A 26,036-nucleotide genomic window follows, 5' to 3' on the forward strand; every position below is an offset into this window, starting at 1 on the left:
GGGGAACTTGACAAAAAGGTTCAGAATTCCTGCACCTGACCCCTGACCAGAACCCTCTGCCCCCACCCCCGCACCCCTGGCACCCACCCCAGCAAGCTCCCTGGGCCCTGTACTACTTTTCCCAACCCCCCTCTCTTGCCAGGTTACTCCGAGTCCTCCAAGAAGAAGCTGCCAAGGCAGGACGAGGTGGGCAAGGGTTTGATTCAGGCACTGTCTGTGAGAGAGGAAGGGAGCCGGGGCTGGGGGAGCTGTGAGGGAGAGAGGGAAGCAAGGTGGGGAGAAAGTGGGCTACACCACCACTTGGTAGAAGGAAAGTTCGAATGGCCGGTGGAATTCTTGAGCCAAGGTCCTCAGAAGTCTCCTGTCTCCCAGGAGTGGCCCACCTTAGGATCTCTGCTGAGCTTGCCATGGGCTGGGAGCAGCAGCCCAGCGGGAGGCGGCCTGAGAGCAGGAGCTGAAGGAGTTCAGAGAGAGGCAGCTGAGGCCCTTGGTGGGTTTTCACTCCTGAAGCTGCAGGTCTGGGAGGCGCCCCCTCCTGACCCCACACACAGCTGCCCATCTAGAAACATGTCTCCTTCATCTGCAAAGTGGAGGGGACAAAATTCCCTATCTTAAGGGTGGTTGTGAGGATTAACCGAAGTTTGCAAATCAATGTTTGCACAGGGCCTGGGATAACAGTCAGTTCCCAATAACTGGTAGCCATTTTAATGATTGAGATTATTATTATCATTCTCTTTCTCAGAGGGAAGGGCTCCAGGAGCTGCAGAGGAGAGTTTCTCTGGCCAGGTGGGGACCACTTCCCCACACTCCCTCCACGTTCCCCGGAGGCAGGGGTCTTCCCTAGCTACTGACAGTTCCTGTGTCTGCTGACTCACAGCCAACTTCCTCTCGTACAAACAGGAAAACACAGCCGGCCGGCAGCCACCCCCTCCACCCCCTCCACCCCCCCAACACCACACAAAACTGAAGACCAGCCGGGCTCTGAGAGGGAAGTGCCTTAGGCTCTGGGGGGCAGGTTTCAAGGCTGGGGCTCCAGAATGGATGGGGGAGGGGAAGGAGCCATTTCTCCTCAGGTACTCCCCCCAACCAACACACACAAATTTGCAGAAGAATGAGGAGAGGGGGCTTCCCCCAAGGATGAAAAGGCTATTTGCTGGGTGACTGACTGTGCGGCATGATGACCGCGTCATTCTCACCCTGGTTGGGGAAAAAAAAGGGGGCCTTGCCGACCTTCATGCCTGGGAAGAAACCTAGGCCAGGCCCCTGGGGAGGGAGCAGCAGATGGGGTCTCCTGTGCCGCTCCTCTCTCCCTGCTCCCCCAGCTCAGATCGCTGGGCTGCTGCAGGGCCCCCAGCAGGGAGGCTGCGGCCATCCCTGCCTCCTGGAGGCCAGCTTTCGGCCCTGCATTCACGGGGTGCCAGGGTCCAGCCACCCCGCTGGGCGAAGTGCCCTGGGAGCTTGGGGTCCGACCCTCTTCCCCTCCCCTGTCTGCAGGACGAGGGGATGCACGGCCATCCGGAGCCACGCTCTCCTTTCCTCGCAGGTCTCTCCCTGAGCCTCTCTCTGCTCTGGTCTCTGCCTCTTTGTCCTGGCCTCTGGCCCTGTTCCGGTCCCTTTCTCGGCCCCCAAGAGGGCTGAGCGGGCCAGTCCCAAGATAAGCGCTGCGGTTGGGTGAGGAGACCAAAGCTTTTGAAGGCAGACGCTTGCACAAGGAGTGGCCGGGGCCCCGCGGGGGGAACGGCCGGTGGGGCGGGACCGGGCCCCGTCGGGGGAAGGGCTGAGGGAGGCGGGGCCGGAGCGGCTGGACCCGGAGCTTCGGACAGCCCGGCGGGCACCGGGCAGCGGACCACGGCCGCGCAGAGAGGTAAGGACCCCCGCGCCCCCGGGCCCCCGCTGCCCAGACTCCTCCCCATCACCTCGAGGGCCTTCGCGGGAATTCCAAGCCCCCTCCACACCCGCGGCCCTCCCCCACCGCTCCCTGCCGCGACCCGCCCCTCCCTGCGGGCGCCCAGCCTCTGCCCCCTCCCTCCTTGCCCCCTCCCTTGTTGCAGCCCGCGCGGCCCCGAGCTGTCCGGCCCGCCCCCGCACTCCTGCCCCGCGCACCTCCTGGTCCCCAGTCCCGTGCCCTGGCCGGGCCTGAGTCACCGGGAAACTGGACTTTGAGTCAGGGCCGGAGACACACTCTGGCCCTAGCCAGGGGATGGGGCTCAGCCTCTGAGAGGCGGAGAGCGGCCAGAACTGATGCTGGGGCGAGAGGGCAGTCCTGGTTAGGACTCCACCCGAGGGAAACGGGGGAAGACAGAAACCTAGAGTCGGAGGTGGCCAGAGACACAGATGCAACTAAAGATCTAGTTAAAGTTAGAGACTGAAGCAAGGAGAGGCTTAGAGAGCAAAACACGGAGAGGGGTCGAGATGGATTTGGAGGTAGAGATGGGAAGGGGCTGGGTTAGAGACAAGGGCAGGGCAGAGATAAAACTCAGGGGGACAGAATCAGAGGTAGGTCCAGGAAATAGACCAGGGTCAAGGTGAAGTTGGGCGAATGGGACCAAACCTCAGTCCTGAGCCTGAGGGCATGGGCAAGGAAAAGGAAGGTTTGGAGAAAGCAGAGGTAAGGGGGATGTCTTTTCACACCGCTGAACCCCCTGCAGGGGGTGGGGGTGGGGAGGTGCTGACTTGTGCGCATACACACATGTGTGAACTTACTGCGGGGGAGTGGAGGAAGACCCTGGAGTGGCCCTAGACTCTGGTCCCTCATCTCTCCACCCCACTCTGCCCAGGGCCAGGATCCCACATGATGGGATGAGTTAAGGCTCTCTTGGCAGCCTGGCCAAGGCAGGCAGGATGTGTGGGAGGCCAGGGCAGGAGGGACAGGAAGGAAGTCTGAGCTGAGACAATAGGTGGAAGGGGAGGAGGAACTGGGAATGACCAGGATTAGGATGGCTGAGCCTGTACCTCAGCTCTGGAAACCAGTGGGAGTGGGATCTGCACCTCCTCCTAATGCCACAGCTGCTCCGGTCCCCACCTTATGCCACAGCAGCGTCAGGCCACATCATGGGCCCCTCCTCCCCACCAACCCACCCACCTCAGCCCTGCAGGGTTCCGGCATCTCGTCCTGTTCTGACTTAGCTGACTGTGCAGCCGTGCAGGGGCAGAGCTTGGACCTAGACCCAGGGTGGACAGGAGCTTGAGGGCCAACACTCAAGGCTTGTGAGCCTGGGGCAAGTCTCCTCCCATCTCCGGGCCTCAGTTTCCTCATCTGCAAATGAAGGGATTCTCCTGGAATAAGAAAGCCCTTTCTGATGTCCTGGGATGGCTTTACCTCCAGATCACAGGCCTCTGGTCCTTTTTCTTTGGAGGAAGACTGGAGTCTGGTACCCCGTCCAAGCCTCAGACTTTGAGACAGGGAAGGGGAACCTCTGCCTGAGCCCTCCCTTCACCCTGCCCCTCCCCCCAGCAATGGCTTGAGCCCCCATGGCTGCCCCTCAGGACCTGGACATCACTGTGTGGCTGGCCACGGTGCACCTGGAGCAGTATGCAGACACATTCCGGAAGCACGGCCTGGCTACAGCGGGTGCAGTCCGGGGCCTGGGCCATGAGGAGCTGAAGCAGTTGGGCATCAGCGCCACAGGGCACCGGAAACGCATCTTGCGCCTGCTGCTGCAAGTGGGCACCGCAGAGGGCACCCTGGATCCCCAACTGGAGAGTCCCATGGAGCCATCCCCAAGCCCTGCCCCCCAAGCCCAGCCTCCCAAGCCTGTGCCTAAGCCCAGGACAGTATTTGGTGGTCTCAGTGGCCCCAGTACAACTCAGAGGCCTGGGTTGAGCCCAGCTTTCTTGAGACCAGAAGTGCCCAGGAGCCCAGAGTCCAGCCCGAGTTCCCCTCCTCTCCCCACCTCCACCTCTGAGCAGCCTCCAGCCTTGAATCCTGTGGAGATGATGCCCAATGCCATCTACTTCGGCCTAGACTTAAGAGGAGGGGCACAGACAGCTCAGGACACGTGAGTGGGTTGCGTCCCTGGGCATCCAGTGCTGGGTGGGGGCAGAGAGAAACAGGGCATGAGGGCTTGTTCTTCCTTCTTTCTCCCTGAATGACCACTAGACCTTTCCTCTCAGGGCCCCAGACAGCTCCCAGACCGCTGCCCCAACCCCTGCCCTCAGGCCCACTACAGGCACAGGTAGGTGTGTTATCATGGGCCATGGGAGGGGGAGGGACAGTGCCCTTCAGGGCCTCAGGCACCTGACCTCCTCTTCCCATCTCCCCTGTCCTCCCTGGACAGTGCACATCATGGACCCCGGTTGCCTGTACTATGGTGTCCAGCCTGTGGGGGTCGTAGGGGCGTCCAACAGAAGAGACGGCAGAGGCGTGTGTCAGGACAGGGCTGAGCACAGGTGAGTGGTCAGTAGGGTGGCGATGGCAGGAAGTGGGGAAGCTTGAGGAGTGGGTGGTGGCCAGGTACCTAGTTATTCATGAAACGTGCATCAAATGTCCACTGCCCACCAGCCCCTGGGTCTGTATCTGCATCTGCATCTCGAATACAGAATGAGCATAACAGACCTCGTCCCTGCCTCAGGCAGCCTGTGACTCAGCGGGGCACAGAAGCAATAAAAACAAGTTGACAAATGGACATATCATTTAAAATAAGGAGCAGTGCTCTTCATTCTTTCATTTAACAACTCGGATCAGAAATCCCTGCCCTGGTGGGGAGATGGGCAATTAACAGTGGATACAATAAGTAAGTTGCACTATAGGTTAAAAAGTGTTTAGCAGCAGGGGAGAAAGCAGAGCAGGGTAGGAGGGCTAGGCTGCAGTGAGGGGGAGCGTGGACTGCAATTTTTCATTAAAAATTACCAGAATGTTAAGATGACATTTTAGCAAAAACAGGCAGGGGGTGAGAGAGTCCGTCACAACAATATCTGGGAGACAAGCGTCCCAGGCAGGGGGAGGAGGCCAGAAGAGAAGCTTCCAGGAGGCCATGTGGCCAGGACCAGCTGGGGCAGAGTGCGCCAGGGCGGGAGGAGTGGGAGGGGGTTATGTCAGAGAGGTGCAAGGGGCAGGACCTTGTAGGGACTTTTGATTTTGCTCTGAGTGAAGTGGGAAGCCACTGGAAGGGCTGGACTTACAGTTTAGGGATCCCCGCAGGTTGCTGGGTTGGAGACTGGGCAGGGGAGATGGTGAGCAGTGGTTGGGTTTTGTTCTATCTTGAAGGTAAACTGTCCTAGTAAATTGGGGTGTGTAAGAAAAAGACCAGAGAAGGATGACATGAGGGGTTTCCGGTCTGGGCCCGCTCTGTCCAGTGTGGTAGCCACTAGCCACATATGACTGCTGGCCAGATGCAGCGAGTCTGGAGTGGGATAGGCTACAACAGCGAAACAACTACCAAATTTTAAAGACTTAGTACAAAAAAAATAGTAGATGAATATCATAGACATAGGTATAAAGTATCATAATAATTTTTATACTGGTTGCATAGTAAAATGTTAATGTTTTAGACATGTTGGGTTAAATAAAATATATTATTAAAATTAATTTCACTTGTTTCTCTTTATTTTTTTAATGTGGCTACTAGAAAGTTTAAAATGACCTACTATGTGGCTTTCATATTGACTTCTGTGGACAGCCCCGGGCTGAGCAGCTGAAAGCCCCTGGAGTGGCCGAGGTCTGAGACACAGGGACTGAGGGCTCAGGTTTGGACGTGCAGAATCCGGGGTGTATATCATACACCCAAGAGGAGCTGACAGACAGGCCATGGAATATGCAAGTGCGAAGTTCGGGAGAGAGGCCTAGGCTGGAGATCAAATGATCTTTGTGAGCTGTCAGCAGTGAGATGGGTGTGTGGCAGCTGCGAGTGAAGGTCAGCAGAGCGGAGAACCAAACTCAGCACCCTGGCACACTTCCATATAGAGGTCTGGGACAAGAGGGAGGATCAGCCAGACAGACTGAAAAGAAACGGCTAGTGAAGGAGAAGGGAAAAGAGGAGAAAGTGACGTCGTAGGGGCCAAGCGCAGGACATTTGTATAAGGAGGAGCGGGAGGTCAGCCATGTCCAGTGCTGCTGGGAGCCCAGTAAGATGAGGACTGAGAGCTGACCGCTGGAGTTGGCAACATGGAGGCTGATCAGAGTGGGCTTAAGAAAGAATGGAAGGAGTTGGAAATGAATAGACAACATTCTTTAGGAGTTTTTCTGCAAAGGAAAGCAGAGAGTTGGAGCGGTTGTCGAGTGGAGTCGAAAGGGATTTTTATAGACTGAAATGTTACGTGTGTTTGCAGGTGAATATGCATGAGCTGGCAGAGAGGGAACGTTAGCTGATGTAGGGGGAGCGTTAGCTGATGTAGGAGGAGCGAGGGGAGAAAGTCTGGAGCGATGTCCTTGTGTAGGTGAGAGGAACAGGATTTAGAGCACAGAGGAGGGGCTGGCTTTAGACAGGGCTGTTAATTACAGTAACAGGAGGACAGCAGAGTATGTGTGAAATTGGGTAGATAAGGTGCTGGGAATCAGTCGGGGTTCTTGTCTAAGTACTTTAGCTTCTCTGGGAAGTAAGAAATCAATAGGCAGAGGGATGGTTCTCAACTTTTTAAACTACAGATGACGGGCCCCAATCTCAGGAGTTCCAATGTAAGTGTCTAGTATGGGGCCCATATTCTAGTATTTCTAAGTTTCCCAAGTGATTTTGTGCTGCTGAGGTTAAGAACCACTAGAAGGTGATAGAAAATAATAGAAGACTTTCTCAGAAGATGGCATAAGTAATGACCTGAGGCTGAGAAGAGGCAGCCCAAGGAAGCATGTTCTGAGCTGAGGAAACAGCATGTGCAAAGGCCCTGAGACGGGGAGGGGATTGGGGCTGATCTGTAGTGAGCAAAGGTGAGGGTGACACCAGCATGGAGGTCAGGGGAGTAGCCATGGGTCTCACTGTCTGAGGTCTTACAGCCCATGGTAAAGAATTGGGGTTTAACCTCAGTGCACATGGGAAGTTATTACAGGGTTTCCTGCAGGGGAGCAAGGTGATCTCATTTCTTTTTTAAAAGTACAGTTTGGTGTGGATGGGAAAGTGAATGAGAAAGGGAGGGCCAGAGTGGAAGCAGGTGACCAGTTAAGCAATTACATCACCCTGGTGAGAACTGATGGGAACTTGGTCCAGGGAGACAAAGTCAAGAACTTTTTGGAGAAAGAACCAATAAAACGTATTGATTAGATATAAGCAGCCATGACAGGGAGCCATCTACACAGCCCTTCCCCAACTCTTCTACCTAGTAATACGAATGGCAGAGGAGAGGGACAGAAATTTTCCCAATAAAAAGTCCAAGTGTGCTCATGGAAGAAGGTCCATGCTGATCTCTTGGGTTCCCAGCCTCCCTAGTCTCCCACTGGCACAGCGGATCCAGTACCTGCCAGGCCTTCTACTAGGTGCTGTGGTGGGGATGTCCAGGGAACTGGGTCTAACGTGTGTGTCTCTGTCTTGGTCCCCACAAGGCTCAGCAGGCAGGATGCGGAGACACGGGAGGATGCGGGCTATGCCAGCCTTGAGCTGCCTGGGGATTCCACCCTCTCGCTGCCCACCCTGGACACAGAGGAGACCAGTGATGACCTCATTTCACCCTATGCCAGCTTTTCCTCCAAGGCAGACCGCCCCACGCCCCTGCTCAGTGGATGGCTAGACAAGCTCTCCCCTCAGGGGTGGGGCTTCCGGGAAGGGAAGGGGGGAGAGGCTGGGCCTTGGGATGGAGGTCATGTCCCAAGTGTCCCAGACCCTAGGAGCGCCCACAGGATGCGACCTCCACTATTCACTGACCTTGGCCCCTCCCTTCCCTAGAAACTACGTCTTCCAGAGGCGCTTTGTGCAGTTCAATGGGAGGAGTCTGATGTACTTTGGCAGTGACAAGGTGGGAGTCCAGAAGATGCTACATGGGGCCTGGGGAGACGGGAGGGCTGAGAGACTCAGGATTGGAAGGCGGAAGCCCATGGTGGGGATGCAGCCACTGCATGACCGGTGTCAGCATCGAAAGTAGCCAGGGTAGCAGCTGTACCCCGCTGCTTGTGCGATGAGTGCTGATCTCATTAAAAGTTGGTGCTGGCCCCTCGTGTCCCCTGTGGGTCACTGGGCTCTCCTCAGGACCCCTTCCCCAAGGGTGTGATCCCTTTGTCCGCCATCGAGATGACCCGCAGCAGCAAGGACAACAAATTCCAGGTCATCACCAGCCAGAGGGTGTTTGTGTTCCGCACAGAAAGCGAGGGTGAGGGCTGGGCCCCCTGGGTCGGGGTGGGGGTGGGGAGGCCACATGAGCACACAGCCCACTGACCTGCCTCCTTGCTGCCACCAGCTCAGCGGGATACTTGGTGCTCCACACTGCAATCCTGCCTGAAGGAGCAGCGTCTCCAGGGTCACCCCCGGGCCCCGCAGCTGCCCCGACCCCTCCGCACAGGCATGTTGGAGCTGCGTGGACAGAAGGCCAAGGTGTTTGCCACCTTGAGCCCTGGAGAGTTGGCACTGTACAAGAGCGAGCAGGTGAGGAGGGCCGGCCGGGGCCGATGGGCCTGGCCTAGCCCAATCTGGCACCTCACCGTGCCTCCCCTGACCCCACCAGGCCTTCTCCCTGGGCATTGGGATCTGCTTCATTGAGCTGCAAGGGTGCAGTGTCCGGGAGACCAAGAGTCGCAGCTTCGACCTGCTCACGCCCCATCGCTGCTTCAGGTGGGGCCCAGACTGGCAGGAGGCAGGGCTGGGGAGAGACTTTGGAGGGAGGCACAGGGGTGCAGAGGCCCGGAGACCTCCTCCGTAGGGTGTCAGTGGGTGCGCACTGGTGGGAGGCCACGGAGCGAGGTCAAGGCTGTCAAGCAGGGTCTGGGCCGGCCTGCGGTGGTTCCTACAGGAATGGCCAGTGGGATGGGGCAAGTGGGAGTGGGGTGTCCATGCCCACAGACTGGCTGTCCACCCCTCAGCTTCACAGCCGAGTCTGGGGGGGCTCGGCAGAGCTGGGCGGCCGCTCTGCAGGAAGCAGTAACCGAGACCCTGTCTGACTACGAGGTGGCTGAGAAGATCTGGTCCAATCGGGCAAACCTGCACTGTGCGGACTGCGGGGCCTCTCGCCCAGACTGGGCTGCCGTCAACCTGGGAGTGGTCATCTGCAAGCAGTGTGCGGGTGAGGGCCGGGGCCTTTGGCCGGAACGGGGAGAAGAGGGGGACTGGCGCAGGAGGGCTCGGGGCACCTGTGTCACATGCCCCTCGTGCCCTGACAGGTCAGCACCGGGCTCTGGGTTCTGGTATCTCCAAGGTGCAGAGTCTGAAGCTGGACACGAGTGTCTGGAGTAATGAGATCGTGCAGGTAAGGAGTCAGAAGAGGGAGAAAATGAGGACTGGAAGGAGAACATCCAAAAAAGGCCTTTAGGGACACAGGATTGGAATGTGTGGAGACTTGAGTTTTCTGTCACCCACCTCTGCCCCTTGTCCTCCTGCAGTTGTTCATCGTCTTGGGAAATGATCGAGCCAACCGCTTCTGGGCAGGGGCCCTACCCCCAGGTGAGAGGCTGCATCCCGATGCAACCCCTGGCCCACGGGGAGAGTTTATCTCCCGGAAGTACCGGCTGGGTCTCTTCCGGAAGCCCCACCCTCAGTATCCAGATCACAGCCAGCTCCTCCAGGTAGGAGGGACCAGTTGGGGCTGATGGGGAGGGGAAAAGCAGTGTCTGAATTGACCTGGGGGGAAAGGGGCTGTTTTTGATGACCAGCGGACTGTCCCCAGGCCTCTCAGGTTGAGTGGTGGGGCCAAGGGCATCCTTGCTCTCCCTGCAGGCACTGTGTGCCGCTGTGGCAGGGCCCAACCTGCTGAAGAACATGACCCAGCTTCTCTGTGTCGAAGCCTCTGAGGGCGAGGAGCCCTGGTCTCCCTCAGCCATCGATGGCAGCTTCCCTAGCCTCCTGTCCCCAGGTGAGCCCCTCAAGTGCCTCCTCTCTCTTCCCTCAATTCTCAGCCCCAGCCTGTGCCTTGGTTCTTCCATGGAGCTGCAATTAACCCCCGACCAAGTCCGTCACAGCCTCAGCACAGCCTGGGCGGTTTCCTAAACCTCCAGATCCTCCAGGGCCAATTTGCTGATGTTATGAAATGACTTGACATTGGCCACTGCCTTGGAGCACTGATCTCGATGTTCGAAGTGTCAGTGCCGGTCTCCCTCTGACTGGGTTAGTCCATAGGCCAGGTCTCATCTCCCTGGGTGCAGTCTGATCATAGAAATGGTCATCTAAAGATGTGGGTCTCCAGTGGTCAGGCTGGAGGGGCTGAGACCCTTACAGATGACCCATGCTCTGAGGCCTCCTCCCAGGACTCACTGCCTAGTAGGCTGGCTAGCGGGGACAGGCAGGGGCAACGCCTAGCTTAGAGGCCTCATCCCACCCTCTTTCCTGATCTGAGCAGTGAGTGGGCCAGCCCAACTGGGCTCTATAGAGCTATGCTGCCGGTGGAGTTCGGTCCCATTGTCTTTCTCGATTCAGTCCCCTAAGGAGCTCAGACCACCGCATGGTACTGGCCTGACCTGATCACTACTCCTTCCCCTTACAGACTCCTCCCTTGGCGTGTACAATGAGGTGGTGGTACCTGCCACCTACAGCAGCTTCCTGTACTGTGGTCCCATCAGCAACAAAGCTGGGCCCCCACCCCCTCGCAAGGGCCGGGATGGTAAGGGGGAAGCCAAGGGAGGGGAGGAGACAGTGAAACTAGGGTGGGTGCAGATGGACCATAGAGGGACAGGGAAGGGCGGGCTGGCATGGGAAAGTGGGGTCATGCCCACCAGTGGGCTGGGTGCAAGGGCCAAGTGAGGAGCTACGCCCAGTGGCAGCACTGTGTTTTGAAGTCAGACTGTCAGGGTCAAATCCTAGCTCCGCTCCTTCCTATCATGAGACTTGGGCGAGCTACTCAAACGCTGAGCCTCAGTTTCCCCATCCGTAAAACAGGAGTGAATATAATACCCACCTCATAGGGTTGTTGTGAAGATTACACTAGATCATACATAGTCCAGGGGCTTCGCACAGAGTGAAGATCTGGTCGGTGGGAATTCTGACAGTGGAGACGGGGGTCTTCTGCCCACTGACTGCCAGTCTTCCCCTCAGCTCCTTCCCGACTGTGGTGCGTGCTGGGAGCCGCTCTGGAAATGTTTGCGTCGGAAAGCAGCCCCGAGCCCCTCAGCCTCATCCAGCCCCAGGATGTGGTGTGTTTGGGTGTGAGCCCTCCACCTACTGACCCAGGTGACCTTGAGAGGTAACAGCCCTCCGTCTCACTGAGCTCCCCTTCTCCCTTTCTGACCCCGAGACTGGAGCCCCCTCCTCGGCCTCTGTTCTCTTCCCTGACGTCACCGTCTCTCCAGGTTCCCCTTTTCCTTTGAGCTCATCCTCACCGGGGGAAGGATCCAGTATTTTGCCACGGATGGAGCTGACAGCCTGGAGGCCTGGGTCAGCGCGGTGGCCAAGGTAAGATGGCAGAGACCCCTCCCCGACAGCTCATGGTTCTCCCGTGCCCACTTGTCCTCTCTCTTCCTATAGCCACTCCTACCCCTTCCATCACCAGCTAAGGTGGACTGAGCACTTACTCTGTGCCAGGGCCTGTGGTAAGCACTGCCCACTCAATATCTCCTTTAATTCTCACAACAACCTTCAGAGGTAGGGGCTGTTCGTGCTTTGCACATAAAGAAACTGAGTCGCAGAGGTTATGAAGGCACTTGGTCAAGGTCACAGGGCTAAAAGGCAGCAGAGCACAGGATCAAAATCAGACCTCTGTCCCCAAAGCTCATGGCCTAAACCTGAGAGTGCTGGGCCTCATCCCATAGAGACGCTGCCCCTGTCTCCAGAGGCAAAACTGCCTTCATCTGTCCCAGATTCCCCACAGCCAGACAAGCCCATCTCTCTCCATCCTGCACCCTTCCCCTGGAGTTAAAGTTCAGATGCTGGAGTCAGGCATCCTGGGACCTGAGCCCTCCACCTCTCAGTCGTGTGAGCTCTTCTGTAGGGGTACAGTGGGCATAAAAGACTCACTCCCTAAGGCTAAGAATTAGAGACACGTGAGGCCCACACTGCCTGGCACCCAGCAAGCCCCCACATCTGTGGGTGCGGAAACAGCAGTGGTAAACATCATAATCACTCCCGTCCTTAAACAGCTTCTCTCACAGCCCTACTCCACCCTTAGCTCATCACCCTGGTGCCCTTCCGACAACTTCTCTGAAAGTCCTCTGCCCTGGCAGCCTGTAGTTCCTCCTTATAACCCCTTGCAGCTGCCTTCCCCTGCCATACTCTTCTGCTACCCTGTGGGTGGCCAGTGACTTCCCATTGCCAAGGCCCAAAGGCTTCCTTCTGGCCTCCCCAGGTCATCTCTGCAGCCTCTGACCCCAGTCTCCTAATTCCCCCATAACTTCTCATGCTGAGAAATTGTTCTCTGCAACCTTTAATGGCTCTGTTGAGGCCCTTCCCACTGGGTCCAAGTCTCCTCTTATGATTATCCACACTTTCCAAAAAATCTAGCCCATCCTGCAGCCCACGGGTGGGTGGTGTTGCCCAACGTGTGGGCTGCAGACTGTTCCACTGTCCTGGCCCATGCACTCTTTGTTACGGCCAAGTACAGAACTCGAGAGTCAGCCTTTAGAATCTTCCTAACAGTTGGACAGAGTGACTTATGTGTGCACTCTTGTTATAAAAATTGGTGGCTTATATTTTGTGTGTATGTCTTTTCTCATTTCACTTTTCTAGTAATTCATTTTAAGCATTGTTTTTATAAAGATTTTATTTATTTATTTTTAGAGAGAGAGGAAGGGAGGGAGAAAGTGAGGGAAAGAAACATCAATGTGCGAGAGATACATCTATCGGTTGCCTCTTGCATGCCTCCAGCTGGGGACCTGGCCTGCAACCCAGGCATGTGCCCTGACTGGGAATTGAACCAGTGACTCCTTGGTTCTCAGGCTGGCGCTCAATTCACTGAGCCACACCAGCCAGGGCTCTAGTAGTTCATTTTTATTATTTTTATTAAAGTATTGATTGGTCACAGTTAAGAAATTAAAAAAGAAAAGAAAAAACTCCCTGTCCTTCTTCATCGGTGGTTTGAGAAGTAGTGCTTTGAGGACCACCTCAAATAGTCCTTTCTCCACAGAGCCTGTCCCCAACCCCTTGGCATGGTGGAACTCCCCGGGGCACCCTGACTCTTTGGTTGCAGGCCTGTTCTTTCTTACCCCTCCATCCCCGTTAAGGACTTAAGGCTGTCACGCAGGGAGCCTCTCCGTGTTGGTTGGAGTAAATTGAATTGAACTGAATTTCTTTCCTGTCGTTCTCCATCCATCTCTGTCTTCTCCTTGGGTCCTTCCTTCACTGCTTCCCTACCCCTTTTCATTCCTCTTTCTTCTGCTTTCTCTTCATGTCTTTCTCTGCCTTCCCCTGGCCCTCCCACTCTCTCCCCACCACCTCTTGTGTCTTTCCCCATCTTCCTTTCTCCCTGTGTCCTCCTCCTGCCTCACAGTGGTTCTCCCCGCTGAGCTGTCACCAGCTGTTGGGCCCTGGGCTGCTGCGGCTGGGCCGCCTGTGGCTGCGGTCCCCCTCCTATACAGCCCTGGCTCCTGGCGTCTGGCTGTCAGGCTTTGGACTTCTTCGTGGTGACCACCTCTTCCTGTGTCCAGCACCGGGCCCTGGCCCCACAGTCCCTGAGGACATGGTGCATCTTCGGCGGCTACAGGAGATCAGTGAGCAGGGATGGGGGCAGGGAGGAAGGGCAGCCGTGGAGCAGGGAGGAACGGACCACCGTCGGTCTGGGGGATCCTGTGGGAAAGAGCAGAACATAGTGGATTTAGACACAAGCTCTGGAGTAGACTTTCAGATTTAGAACCTCCACACTCCATCACTTCCTCGCTATGTGATCTTGGAGAAATTACTTAACTACTCTGTGCCTCAGTTTCCTTCTATTTATAGCAGGTACAATAACAGGGTTGTAGTGAGTTTTAAATAGGCAATGCATGTAAAACACTTATCACAGGGTCCGAGCATCTCTTAGTGTTCCATAAATGTTGTATGCTATAAATCTTATTGTCATCATTATTTTTTCTCTTTTTTAAACTTTTAAAAAAGATTTTATTTATTTATTTTTAGAGAGGGAAGGGAGGGAGAAAGAGAGAGAGAGAGAGAAACATCAATGTGTGGTTGCTGGGGGCTGTGGCCTGCAACCCAGGCATGTGCCCTGACTGGGAATCGAACCTGTGATACTTTGGTTCGCAGCCTGCGCTCAATCCACTGAGCTATGCCAGCCAGGTTGTCATCATTATTTAGAGTCACTTGCTGGTTGGGGACTGGGAGAAGGTATTGCGTACTCTCACTTTCTCTTGAAAGAGGAACAGTGTAGGGTAATGTTTTAGGGCTTTGGAGGCAAGAGACCTGAGTGCAAGCTGGGCTTTGCCATTTCATGACAAATAATCAGAGGCAAGTTATTCAACCCCTCTGAGCTTTATGTGCCATCTGTGAAATGGGGATAATAGTATGTAACTCACAGGATTTAATGCAGCCCTGTTTGTAAGGCTCCTAGCCGGCACCTACATATCTCAAATGTTTCATAAATATCAGTCATGATACTAAAGACAATGATAATCTCCACGATTCTCCTCCCAGGTGTAGTCTCGGCAGCTGACACCCCAGACAAGAAGGAGCATTTGGTCCTGGTAGAGACAGGAAGGTAAGTGTTGCCCCTACCCTTGACTCCAGGCCTCCCCCCTTTGTAGAGCTCAGCCCACACACACCCTTTCACCCTGGCTTGCTGGACCACTGCCCACTTCCTCAAAGTTCCTTCCCTAGTTCAGAGGCCCTGCACAGGTTGGGTGGTGCTGTCCCCTGCTGGTGACTCTGGGAAATCTGGTCCTTGTGCTTCTGGGCCTCTTAGCGGATCCCCCGGCGATGGCACTGACCCGGGCCTCTTGGGTCTCAGGACCCTGTATCTGCAGGGAGAGGGCCGGCTGGACTTCTCAGCATGGAACTCAGCCATTGGGGGAGCCGCCGGTGGGGGCGGCACAGGGCTGCAGGAGCAGCAGATGAGCCGAGGTGACATCCCCATCATCGTGGATGCCTGCATCAGTTTTGTCACCCAGCACGGTGAGTGGGTGCTGGCCAATACTGAGCCAGTGGGGGAGGGGGGACAAAGGGGCAGCCAGGGTGGGGAGATGGTGACCTGCCTACAGGCTTTGCCTGCAGAGCCTGCAGACTGACAGCCTCTGCTGAGTGACCCTTGGCAAGCTGCTTTGCCTTTCTGAGGCTCCGTTCTTTATCTGTAAAATGGGGTTACAAACAGTCCTTATTTTCTAGGAGAGTTGTGATAGTAAGGTAACGCCTATAAAGCATTTAGCGTGGGACCTGGCAGGTAGTAAGTGTTGCAGGGTAGCTGCCTCTGGGGCATGGGCATGGAGATAGAGTGGCTCTGGAGTGTGGCTACAGATGTAGACCCATGGAGACAAAAGGGGGCAGCCACAGGGCCAGAGCCGAGCTGTGCAGCCAAATCCTTGAAGGCTGAAACACAATTATTCTGTGTGGGAGGTTTTCCAGGCATAAAAGAGCAGCTATGCAAGTGGTTCCCAGAATTCTTTGTAAGCTTCAGGCCTCTGCTTTACTCTCCATCCCAAGTGAGGACCAAGTAGAATCCTGGGTGAACCCCCGTTAGAAGGCTGAACTCTTGAGAAGCAATATTCACAGAAAACTAGGGAGGGCAGAAAGAACATCCATGAACCTACAAATAGTTGTGCTTACAAGGACAGAGGATAGTCAGTGGCTTAATGACATGCTCCATGCGTTGGCGGTAGCCTCATGCAGTGACCTCCCCCACTCACTAGACCCCTGCCCTCTTCTCAGCCTCCCTTGTGTTCAAAGGAGGAATGAAGTCAGAGGGCCAATGAAAAAGCCCTGGAGAGAGAGAGTGGGTGTTCAAGGCCCCTCCTCCACGGTTCCCGCACCGCCACTGTTTATTCAACAGATGCTTGTTGAGCTGCTCCCACGTGCCACACGGGGTTAAGACAGTGAATAGGGGAGGTCCTGTGAAGCTCCGAGACTGGTGAGAGACGGGTAATGACTAAGAAAACAAATACAGTCAGTTCTCATCATTCAAGGTAGTTATTGTCCATAAAGTTGCCGCAAACACTGAGGGCATGCATACCGAATGTTGTCCCAGTGGAAATACAGGGGTAGGTTCCTGAGACCCTCTGGTCATGTTTTTATCAGCCGATCAATACATGACCGTATTTTATGTGTCTCTGTTTAAAGACCCTTTATTTACTATGTATTGTTGATTTGTTACTGTTGAACTCATTGCCAACAAGCACTGCATCCTCTGCCCAATGGAAACTTACGTGACCCACGTGTTTTCTCCAGAAGGCACATCATAGCCTCCCGGCCCTTAGAAACAGTGGGCGGCACATTAGCACTACAGTTGGGGGCCATTTTAAACAGCAAAGTCACCCACAAAAAAAAGCACATGAAGACAAAAAACATGGCTCTGAATATGTCATGAAAAAGATGCTCGTTTGCTGTGTGAGACCTTAGCCGGGAGTGTAGCCGACAGGCAGCCCCGAGTTTTCTCCACCCTGTGCCTGTTCACAACCGACTGAAAAAGTGCCGCCGGTATTGATTTGGGGGTTACAAATATATTTTAGCAAGTAGCTGAATTTGCAAATGTGGAACCTTCAAATAACTAGGACCTGTAATGTGATTTCGGAGAGTGCTGTTTAAAAATAAACGTGATGAGGAGACAGAGTGATGGGGGCCACTGTAGGTGATCGCGTGGTTAGGTAAGGACTGTCTGAGGATGCAGGCTGAGCAGGGCCCTGAAAAGCAAGACCGTGGAGGCAGATTTCCTCCCCTGTGACCCCCCCAACAGCAACATGCCATGTAGGGGGGTCACAGATGGGATGCTGGGTGGGTGCTGGTGGGTCTTCGGGAGGTTGTAAGCTGAGATGCTGGCTGTTCACAGGACTCCGGCTGGAGGGTGTATACCGGAAAGGGGGTGCCCGGGCCCGCAGCCTACGGCTCCTGGCTGAGTTCCGGCGGGATGCCCGGTCCGTGAAGCTCCGACCAGGGGAGCACTTTGTGGAGGATGTCACTGACACACTCAAACGATTCTTTCGAGAGCTCGATGACCCCGTGACCTCTGCACGGTTGCTGCCGCGCTGGAGGGAGGCTGCCGGTACTCCCAAGACCCCTAAGAACTCCTCACGGGCAACCAGGAACTCCACCCACCCCACCAGAATCCCTGAGGCTTTCTTGTGGGATCGGACAGCCCCTCTCCCTAGCATTGCCCCCACTGGAGGATCACCCAGGGACTCGGCTCAGGGCAAGGTGGGAAGGGGGCAGAAACACATCCATTCTGGGTTTGTTTCTCTAAAAATCCCTCCACTCTCCCTTCCCCGATCGTCTCTAACCCTTCTCCGTTCCATCTCAGAGCTGCCCCAGAAGAATCAGCGCCTGGAGAAGTACAAAGAAGTGATTGGCTGCCTGCCGAGGGTCAACCGCCGCACACTGGCCACCCTCATCGGGCATCTCTATCGGTCAGCCTGGCAGACCCCTCCCCGCCCCCCCTGGCCCGTCGTCACTTCTGCCCAGCCCCCTCGCTTTCATTAATTCATCCATCCCACAAGCAGCAAGTGTCCATGTGGGTTTTGGAGTCAGGCAGACCTAAGCCTCAGTTTCCTCATTTGTAAAGACGATGTAATGATGTAATGATGTAATGAGTATCGCCTCACTGGTGATATGAGAGTTAAGTGAGATAATGCTTGTGGAGTTCTTAACTACAGCACCTGGCACGTGTGCAGTAAGCCTTCAGAAATGGTGAGAAGTCAGTATTATTTGGTTTTGTTATTCTGTGCCAAGCAAAGGAGTAGTTGTAGGAGACAAAAAAAGATTAAGAGGCAGATCTATCTTTCCCAGTCTGTGTTGGGGTGACAGGTCTTTAAATGATTTGAGGGTTAACCCCTGCTATATTATATACTAACTACACTGTATCACAGGCACTGGCCAGTTACGACCTATGGGCCAAATCAGCCCACACACAGCCTGTCTTGTAAATCAAGCTTTGTGTAGAAAGTGTAAAGCCATGCCCGTTCATTCTGATGGCTGCCTTCACACTTCAGCGTCAGACTTGAGGAGCTGTGACCGAGACTGTATGGCTTACAATATTTCCTGTCTGTTCCTTGACACGAAAAGTTTGCTGACCCTACTGTCTTTATAATCACCCAGTCCCCGTCTGTCCCTCCCCTAGACAGACATCTTTGCTCCTTGAGGCCGGTATTGTGTCCCACTCACTGTTGCATCCCAAGCGTTCAGCCCAGGGCCTGTGTACAGCAGGGACTCGATAAGTGTTTGCTGGATGAATAGATGCGTTGACAAACGGGTGAGCACCCACGGTGTTCCTCACGCCCCTGTGCCCCTCTGCAGGGTGCAGAAGTGTGCTGCTCTAAACCAGATGTGCACAAGGAACCTGGCCCTGCTGTTTGCACCCAGCGTGTTCCAAACAGACGGGCGTGGGGAGCATGAGGTGCGGGTCCTGCAGGAACTCATTGACGGCTATGTCTCTGTCTTTGAGGTAAGCTCTCTCAACCCCTGGTCCACAGTCCCTCTTCCCGAGCGCTGGAGCCTGCTCACCCCAGCAAGCCTCCGGCCCTCTGAAAGCCTCAGCATCAGGAACCCCTCCCAGAGTCCTGGGCCCCTTTCACCCATAACCTCGCTCCTAACATCCTTGCCCAATTAGTTCTTAGCTCTTCTAGCCTCTAACCCTCGCCTACAGGTTCTCTGGTCATCACATCTCTCCCTGCTCCCCTCCTTTCCCAGTATCCAAACCTCGCCCCCCACCCCCCAACACACTCTCTCTGGCTCTTCCACAGATCGACTCTGACCAGGTAGCTCAGATTGACTTGGAGGTCAGTCTTATCACCACCTGGAAGGATGTGCAGGTAACTTGTCCTGACCTTGGCTTCTGAGTAGGTCAGGAGGGGACATCAAGATAGGAAACTAACCTTCTGTTTCTGGACATAGGGGAAACCCAAAGAGGGGAGTAGTTTGGAGAGAGGGGTTTCGTTTAAGATTTGATCTATTCGTTCCTCCATGATGATTCTCCATGATGAAATAGTGGCAGAAGCACTTGAGTTTCATGTGTAAGAGATCCATGGAAGAGTTAGCTAAATTAGACAGAGTTAGAAGAGGAATAATAAATACCATAGTAAATAGCTGAGGACTATTCCAGGCACCTGTAATCTCACATTAGTATCACACAACTCCATGAAGTAGGTAGTCCCAGTTTGCAGATAAAGAAACTGAGGCTGAGGGGGTCACTTATTCAAGGTCACACTATAGTGAGTGGCAGAGCTGGAACCCAGACAGTCTGACTCCAAACCTGTCCTCCTGAGCGCTGTATTGGGAAGCACCTAAGCAGCCTGAAGATGTGGTCCCACCACTCCTGGGGCTCTCCCTGTTAAGGGCCTGAGTCATGTTGGGGGTGAGGGTTGGGAAGAGACTTCTTTGGGGTGGTGAGGAATATTTATGAGGCAACGTGAAGAGTCCTCTGGCCTTGCTTCTTTACATCCTTCGTGCCCTTCTGACTTCTGGCCCCTTCCCTCAGTTGTCCCAGGCTGGAGACCTCATCATGGAGGTTTACATAGAGCAGCAGCTCCCAGACAACTGTGTCACCCTCAAGGTCAGTCCTGAGGCAACAGGAGGGGAGATGAAAGAATGATGTGGGACAGGGGCAATGGCCTGACCAGCAAGGGTCCTCTGCTTTTGCCCTGACCCCAGGTATCCCCAACACTGACTGCTGAGGAGCTGACTAACCAGGTACTGGAGATGCGGGGAGCAGCAGCTGGGACTGACTTGTGGGTGACGTTTGAGATCGTCGAGCATGGGGAGCTTGGTGAGTATGACCCTCTGTGGTGGAGGGCCACAGTTATCAGTGATTTCTATATGGTCTGGTTACAGTAGACACTTCCTCATGCATGTGAGGGTCAGTCTACACAGTTGGCCACTCTTCATTCTCCGTACTCTCCTCTCTTGGTTTTTGTGGTCCCCCAAAACCTTTTTTTTTAAAGATTTCATTTATTTATTTTTAGAGAGGGTAAGGGAGGAAGATAGAGAGGGAGAGAAACATCAGTGTGTGGTTGCCCCTCGAGTGCCCCCTACTGGGGACCTGGCCCGACACTTGGGCATGTGCCCTGACTGGGAATCGAACCAGTGACCCTGTGGTTCACAGGCTGGCACTCAATCCACTGAGCCACACCAGCCAGGGCAAAAACCTTGGTTTTTCTTCCATCTTGAAGGAGGCTTTTGTGCCCCCTTTGCCCAGATTCCAAATGTTGGACCCAGCCTCCGATCCTGGACCCTTTTCCTTTCTCTGTCTACATTTCTCCTTGGATGAGCTCATCCATCTCCGTGACTTTAAATGCCATTAATAAGCTGCCTCCACCCCCAATATTTATCTCCATACCAGACCTCTCCTCTGAGCTCCAGACTCACATGTCCAACTGTCTCCTTGGCACTTCTGCTTGTACGTCTCATAAGCCTCTCAAATGTCAAATGTCTAAGACCACACTCAACTCCCAGCCCCTCCCCTAGCAAAAAACACAGGCCATTTCCCTAACTCAGTCATTGGCAACACCATTCACATAGAGGCCAGGCACTTGAGAGTCCTCTAGAACGCCTCCCTTTCCTTTGCCTTCTTACCCAACCCAACCAACCAGTTCTGCAGATTCCATTCAGATCTATCACTCTCTCCATCTCCACCGTCACCACCCTGATCAAAGTCACCATTATTTTTCTGCTCCCCAACATTAACCACGAATATCTACAGCCCCAGAAAGGAAATAGCTGGCCACTATTCCATTCTTGCCTCCCGGCAAACCATTTTCTCTACAGCAGCCAGATGGGCATCTCAAGCACGAATCAATCTAATTGCGCCCTTCTCATGGTTAAAACCTTCCAATGGCTTCCCATTGAACTTAAAATAGAATTCTGTTGGACTTAAAATTCAAGTTCCTTATTGTGGTCCACAAGAGCCTGAGTGAGCATCCGGCCCTTGCTTATTTCTCAGACCTCACATAATTTATCCTTTTCTCTTTGCTGCAGCCACCCCGGCTATTCAGTTCCTCAAACGCATTTTTTCCTGACTCGGGGCCTTTGTTCTTGCGTGTTGTCTTGCCTGAAGTCTTCTTCCCCCTGATCTTAGCATGACTTCTTCTTCCTAGTTCTTCAGGCCTCTGGGTCTTGTCTACAAACGCTCCCTCTGAAAGGCCTTGCGTGATCACGGTCTCTCAGTACCTGCCGCATCAGTCTCTTTCTCAGCTCTTTTGTTTCTTTCCAAATAATTACTTGTCTTTCATTGTTTTGTTTACTTGCCTATTTACCGTCTGCTCCCTTGCTAGGCTGTGGGCTTTGTGAAAGCATGTCACATGTTTTGTGCTCACCGCTGCATCCCCAGGGCCAGCACTGGGCCTGGCAGAGAGTCAGTGCTAAGACAAGTGTCTGTGGCTGGATGGTGGAATGGACGAATGAATGAGTGACTGGGAGGAAAGGAGTTCCAGGCTGTGGATGGATATTCTGGTTGATACCCACCCCCACCTTGTCCCTTAGAGCGGCCCCTGCACCCCAAGGAAAGGGTCCTGGAGCAGGCCTTACAGTGGTGTCAGCTCCCAGAGCCCTGCTCAGCCTCCTTGCTCTTGAGAAAAGTCTCCCTGGCCCTGGCCAGCTGCCTCTTTACAGGTGAGCCTCCTTCTTCAGCCCAGCACCCCCAGGCCTCTCCCTCAGGACTGCTCCCCCCCACCTTAGTACTGCCCATTTGTACCCAGGTGTCCGGCGGGAGAGCCCGAAGGTGGGGCTCTTGCGGTGTCGAGAGGAACCACCTCGCTTGCTGGGAAACCGCTTCCAGGAGAGGTTCTTTCTGCTTCGTGGTCGCTGCCTGCTGCTGCTCAAGGAGAAGAAGGTGGGGCCCTGGGGCTCTTGGGAGGGATGCTGGGTGGCTGTGGGGAGGGCGTCATGGCTACTGTGACCCTCACTCCACAGCCCATAACCTCATCAGCCTCACTGCTCCCTTGGCCCTGTGATCACATAACCCCAGTGCTTCCATGATTTCTCAAGCTCACGAACCGAGATCCCTCTCTCACCTCGCAACCTCACTGACTCCGTCTGTGTTCTCAGAGCTCTAAACCAGAACGGGAGTGGCCTTTGGAAGGTGCCAAGGTCTACTTGGGGATCCGCAAGAAGTTAAAGCCTCCAACACCGTGAGTTTCCTTCCCTAGCCCACACTTCTAGGGCCCCTCTGGTCTTTCTGGTCACCCCATCAACCGTTTTCCTTTACCTCCCAGGTGGGGCTTCACGTTGATACTGGAGAAGATGCATCTGTGAGTACCTCCCAGTTTGGCTTCTCCTCTGGCCCAAACCTGCTCCTTGTGCTCCATTTCCTCCATTTTTCTATTCTCCATCCCTGTAGCTGTGACCTCTTTCCTGTCCCTAAATTCCCCTCTTATCACTCCCAGCTACCTATCCTGTGCTGACGAGGATGAGATGTGGGACTGGACCACCAGCATCCTCAAAGCCCAGGTGAGCAGAAGGAGAAGAGCAGAGGGCTAGGTCTGTGGTCCCAGCTCTGCCCCTTGGCACCTCCCATGCCCACCTGTGCCAACCTCCCTTCTCCCTCCAGTACGATGACCAGCAGCCAGTGGTCTTGCGACGCCGTTCCTCCTCTGACCTTGCCCGTCAGAAGTTTGGCACCATGCCTTTGCTACCCATCCGTGGGGATGACAGCGGGGCCACCCTCCTCTCTGCCAATCAGACCCTGGTGAGATCCCAGCCCACCTCAGCCCCTTCCTGACCCCACCCCGCCTGTGCCCTCGCCGGACTGCAGGAGGGAGTGGCGCACTTGCCAGCTCGGTGTCCTCCCTCTGTCTTCTCTGTGTCCCCACTCTCCACCTTTTGTTGCCAGGCCTCACTGTGTCTCTGTGTCTTTCTCTCCCCAAATCCCCACCCCACCTGTGCCCAGAGGCGACTTCACAATCGGAGGACCCTGTCCATGTTCTTTGTGAGTACTGTGCCCGCTCCAGCTGTGTTTTTCTGTGCTGCTGCCTCAGCTAGTGTGCTCTCTGTATGTGTTCTGATGCAGGTTGTCAGTGTGTGTGTTTGTGTGTGTGTGTGTGTGTGTGTGTGAGAGAGAGGGAGAGACAAAAAGTGACAAGGTGTTGTGGCCAGAAAAAGTGAAGAAAATGAGGGATGGTGAGGTGTGGTGAGGAAAGGGGGAAGTGGTTACAATATCTGAGAAACAGAAAGAAATCGGTTAGATGAATGCATTTTATTTTTTTAATATATTTTTTTAAGATTTTATTTTTTTAGAGAGAGGGGAAGGGAGGGAGAAAGAGAGGGAAAGAAACATCAATGTGTGGTTGCCTCTCGAGTGCCCCCTACTGGGAATAGGGAAACTGGCCCGCAACTCAGGCATGTGCCCTGACTGGGAATCAAACCAGTGACCCCTTGTTTCACAGGCCTGTGCTCAATCCACTGAGCCACACCAGTCAGGGCAAATGAATACATTTTAGAGTCAGACAGACTTGGGTTCAAGCCCCAGCTTCAACATTTGGCAACTTATTTAACCTCCCTGTGCTTCAGTTCACTCATCTTCAGTGTATCCCATCATACAGAATTGTTTTGATACCATGTGTGCAAACTATTCTGTAGCATCTGGCTGAGAGCAGGAGCTCAGGAAATGATAGTGATAGAGAATCTGGGAGCTCTAACTCTGCCCCCTGCCAACCCATTCCCATGCAGCCGATGAAGTCATCCCAGGGGTCTGTGGAGGAGCAAGAGGAACTGGAGGGGTCTGTGTATGAGGAGCCAGTGTACGAGGAAGTGGGGGACTTCTCGGAGCTGACAGAGGACACCTCCACTTCCTTCTCCACCACGAGGGAGCAGACGGCCAAGCCAGAGACCCCCCGGAGGTTCACCAGCCAGAGGTCCTCTGATCAACCCCTTCCCTCCACGGCAGGCCGGGAGGAGAGGCCACCAGAGCCCCCTCCAGGTCCCCCTTCAAAGAACAGCTCCCAGACACATTCGTCCTTGGAGGAACAGCTGCTCCAGGAGCTCAGCAGCCTCATCCTGAGGAAGGGAGAAACCACCATAGGCCTGGGCAGCCCCTCCCAGCCCTCCACTCCTCAGCCCCCGAGCCCCAACAGCCACCCAACACAGACACCTGGCTTCCCCACCCCACCTCCCTGCACTTCCAGTCTACCCTCCAGCCAGCCCCTCACATGACCAGCACTCTGAGAGAGAAGGTAACCAGAAGGCCCAAGCTCTCAACTTGGCAGACACCATTGGGAACTTCCTCTGTCCTGGCTGGAAAGACTCGAGAATCCAGTGTGATGCTGTGGAAGTAGCGCAGGAACTGAGGGCTCCAGAGGCTGTGTGCTGCCCAGGGAAGGACAGGTCACAGCCCCTCTCTGGGCCTCTGCTCACTTGTCTGCACCACAAAGCAACTGAAATAAGGAGAGCAGTGGATGTCACTGCTCCTCAGAGCTGTAAACCCCACATATTTTTCCTCAACAAGGGCAACTCCTGCCTCATATATTTAATATTTTGGGGTTCTGTGGGAAATTTGGGTTTGAAAACAATGGTTTTATTGCATTAAATAAAAAAGTTTGGAGGCCAGGGATCTGAATGATCTCCAAGTCTGTCCTACTCCGTTTCCTACATTTGGGGACTACCTTGAAGCCCAACAGTAGGGAAGTTGATTAGAGTTGGGAGCTGGGGAAAAGAGGAGCCAGAAAGGATGGGACACTGTTGATAAACCTTGGAACCCAAAGGTTACCGTTCTTGTATTCATTCTTTTGTTCATGCATTCACTCAACAAATATATATTGAGTACCCAGTTGTTGCCAGGAATTGGTATGAACAAAACAGATGGGGTCCCTGCTTTTTATAGAGCCTCCACTGTAGAGAGGAAACAACAACAAAATAGAAAACACACACATACACTCAGTGCTTTGAAGACACCAAACCAAAGTGATATGTCTGTGGAGGAAGCCTTTAGGCTGGTGGATGGGGAAGGCCTCCGTGAGGAGATGAAACATTGAAACACAAGGGTAAGAAGCAGGACATGTGGAGAGCTGGGAGGAGTACTCCAGAAGGAGAGGGGAAGCAGCAGGCATGAAGACTCTTGGCCTGCCAGTGGGAAGGGACTTGGCTTGGGGGAACAGCAAGGAAGGCAGAGCACAGTGCGTGGGGAGTGGGAGAAGAGGATGGGCCCCAGCGGGGAGGATGCATGCACAGCCTTGTAGGCCGTGCTAGGGCATTTGGATTTTACTCTGAAGCAACAGAGGAGTTTTAAGACAGTGATGAGATCTTAATTCCTTTTCTTTCTTTTTTTTTTTTTTTAATAAAAAAGCAGCCATTCTGGCTGTTTATAAACAATGGGTTGTGGTGGGGATGGGGAGAGATTGGAGGCAAGGAGACCAGACATTAGACGAGGAGACTGACAATGAGGGCTTGGACTAGGTTGGTGGTTTCAGAAACCAAGAGAGCTGGATCAAGAGGAGACTTTTAAAAATTATTTTTAAAGATGTTATTTATTTATTTTCGGAGAGAGGACGGAGGGAGACAGGGAGAGAAACATCAACTTGTGGTTGCTTCTCAAGTGGCCCCCACTGGGGACCTGGCCTATACCCAAGGCACGTGCCCTGACTGGGATCCAACTGGCGACCCTTTGGTTCACAGGCCGGCGCTCAATCCACTGAGCCACACCAGCCAGGGCAGGAGATATTTTTTAAGAAACAACCTATAGGATTCGCTGGAAGGTAGTGGTAGGAGAAAGGACACACCGACCCTGGGATTCTGACTTTCCCAAATGGTTGGAGAGTGGTATCATTTAGTATGTTACTTGGGGGAGGTGACTGGGGAAAAAATCAGGTTGAAGAATCTGTTTTCAAAGTTTGAGGTACTGCCCTGCCTGGTGTGGCTCAGTGGATTGAGTGCTGGCCTGTGAACCAAAAGGTTGACAGGTTGAATTCTCAGTCAGGGCACATGCCT

The 26,036-nt window shown here is 54.2% G+C and overlaps 1 protein-coding gene across 4 annotated transcripts; it reads left to right on the forward strand.

The window, feature by feature from the left end:
• Positions 1-1,039: 1,039 nt before the first annotated feature.
• Positions 1,040-24,681, forward strand: ARAP3 (ArfGAP with RhoGAP domain, ankyrin repeat and PH domain 3). Of its 4 annotated transcripts, none has more exons than XM_045825272.1 (33): positions 1,040-1,864; positions 3,455-3,998; positions 4,114-4,175; positions 4,278-4,389; positions 7,469-7,672; positions 7,809-7,878; positions 8,109-8,229; positions 8,317-8,501; positions 8,581-8,687; positions 8,936-9,135; positions 9,233-9,318; positions 9,452-9,634; positions 9,786-9,921; positions 10,549-10,665; positions 11,097-11,244; positions 11,351-11,453; positions 13,483-13,702; positions 14,619-14,682; positions 14,932-15,095; positions 16,960-17,172; positions 17,428-17,533; positions 18,420-18,567; positions 18,866-18,934; positions 19,600-19,674; positions 19,773-19,887; positions 21,600-21,728; positions 21,815-21,948; positions 22,164-22,246; positions 22,331-22,366; positions 22,502-22,565; positions 22,666-22,803; positions 23,005-23,043; positions 23,784-24,681. In XM_045825272.1, exons 2-33 carry the CDS (start codon positions 3,472-3,474, stop codon positions 24,264-24,266), a joined length of 4,641 nt encoding a protein of 1,546 aa, XP_045681228.1. In that variant the 5' UTR covers positions 1,040-1,864; positions 3,455-3,471; the 3' UTR covers positions 24,267-24,681. The 4 variants fall into 4 exon arrangements, with proteins under 4 accessions (XP_045681228.1, XP_045681236.1, XP_045681258.1 ...); XM_045825302.1 differs by having other exon boundaries at positions 1,041-1,864; positions 3,910-3,998; XM_045825291.1 differs by having other exon boundaries at positions 1,746-1,864; positions 3,487-3,998.
• Positions 24,682-26,036: the final 1,355 nt, after the last annotated feature.

This window comes from Phyllostomus hastatus, unplaced genomic scaffold, assembly GCF_019186645.2.
Source record: "Phyllostomus hastatus isolate PE091 unplaced genomic scaffold, TTU_PhHast_1.1 phas_contig_150, whole genome shotgun sequence".
Lineage (NCBI taxonomy): Eukaryota > Metazoa > Chordata > Mammalia > Chiroptera > Phyllostomidae > Phyllostomus > Phyllostomus hastatus.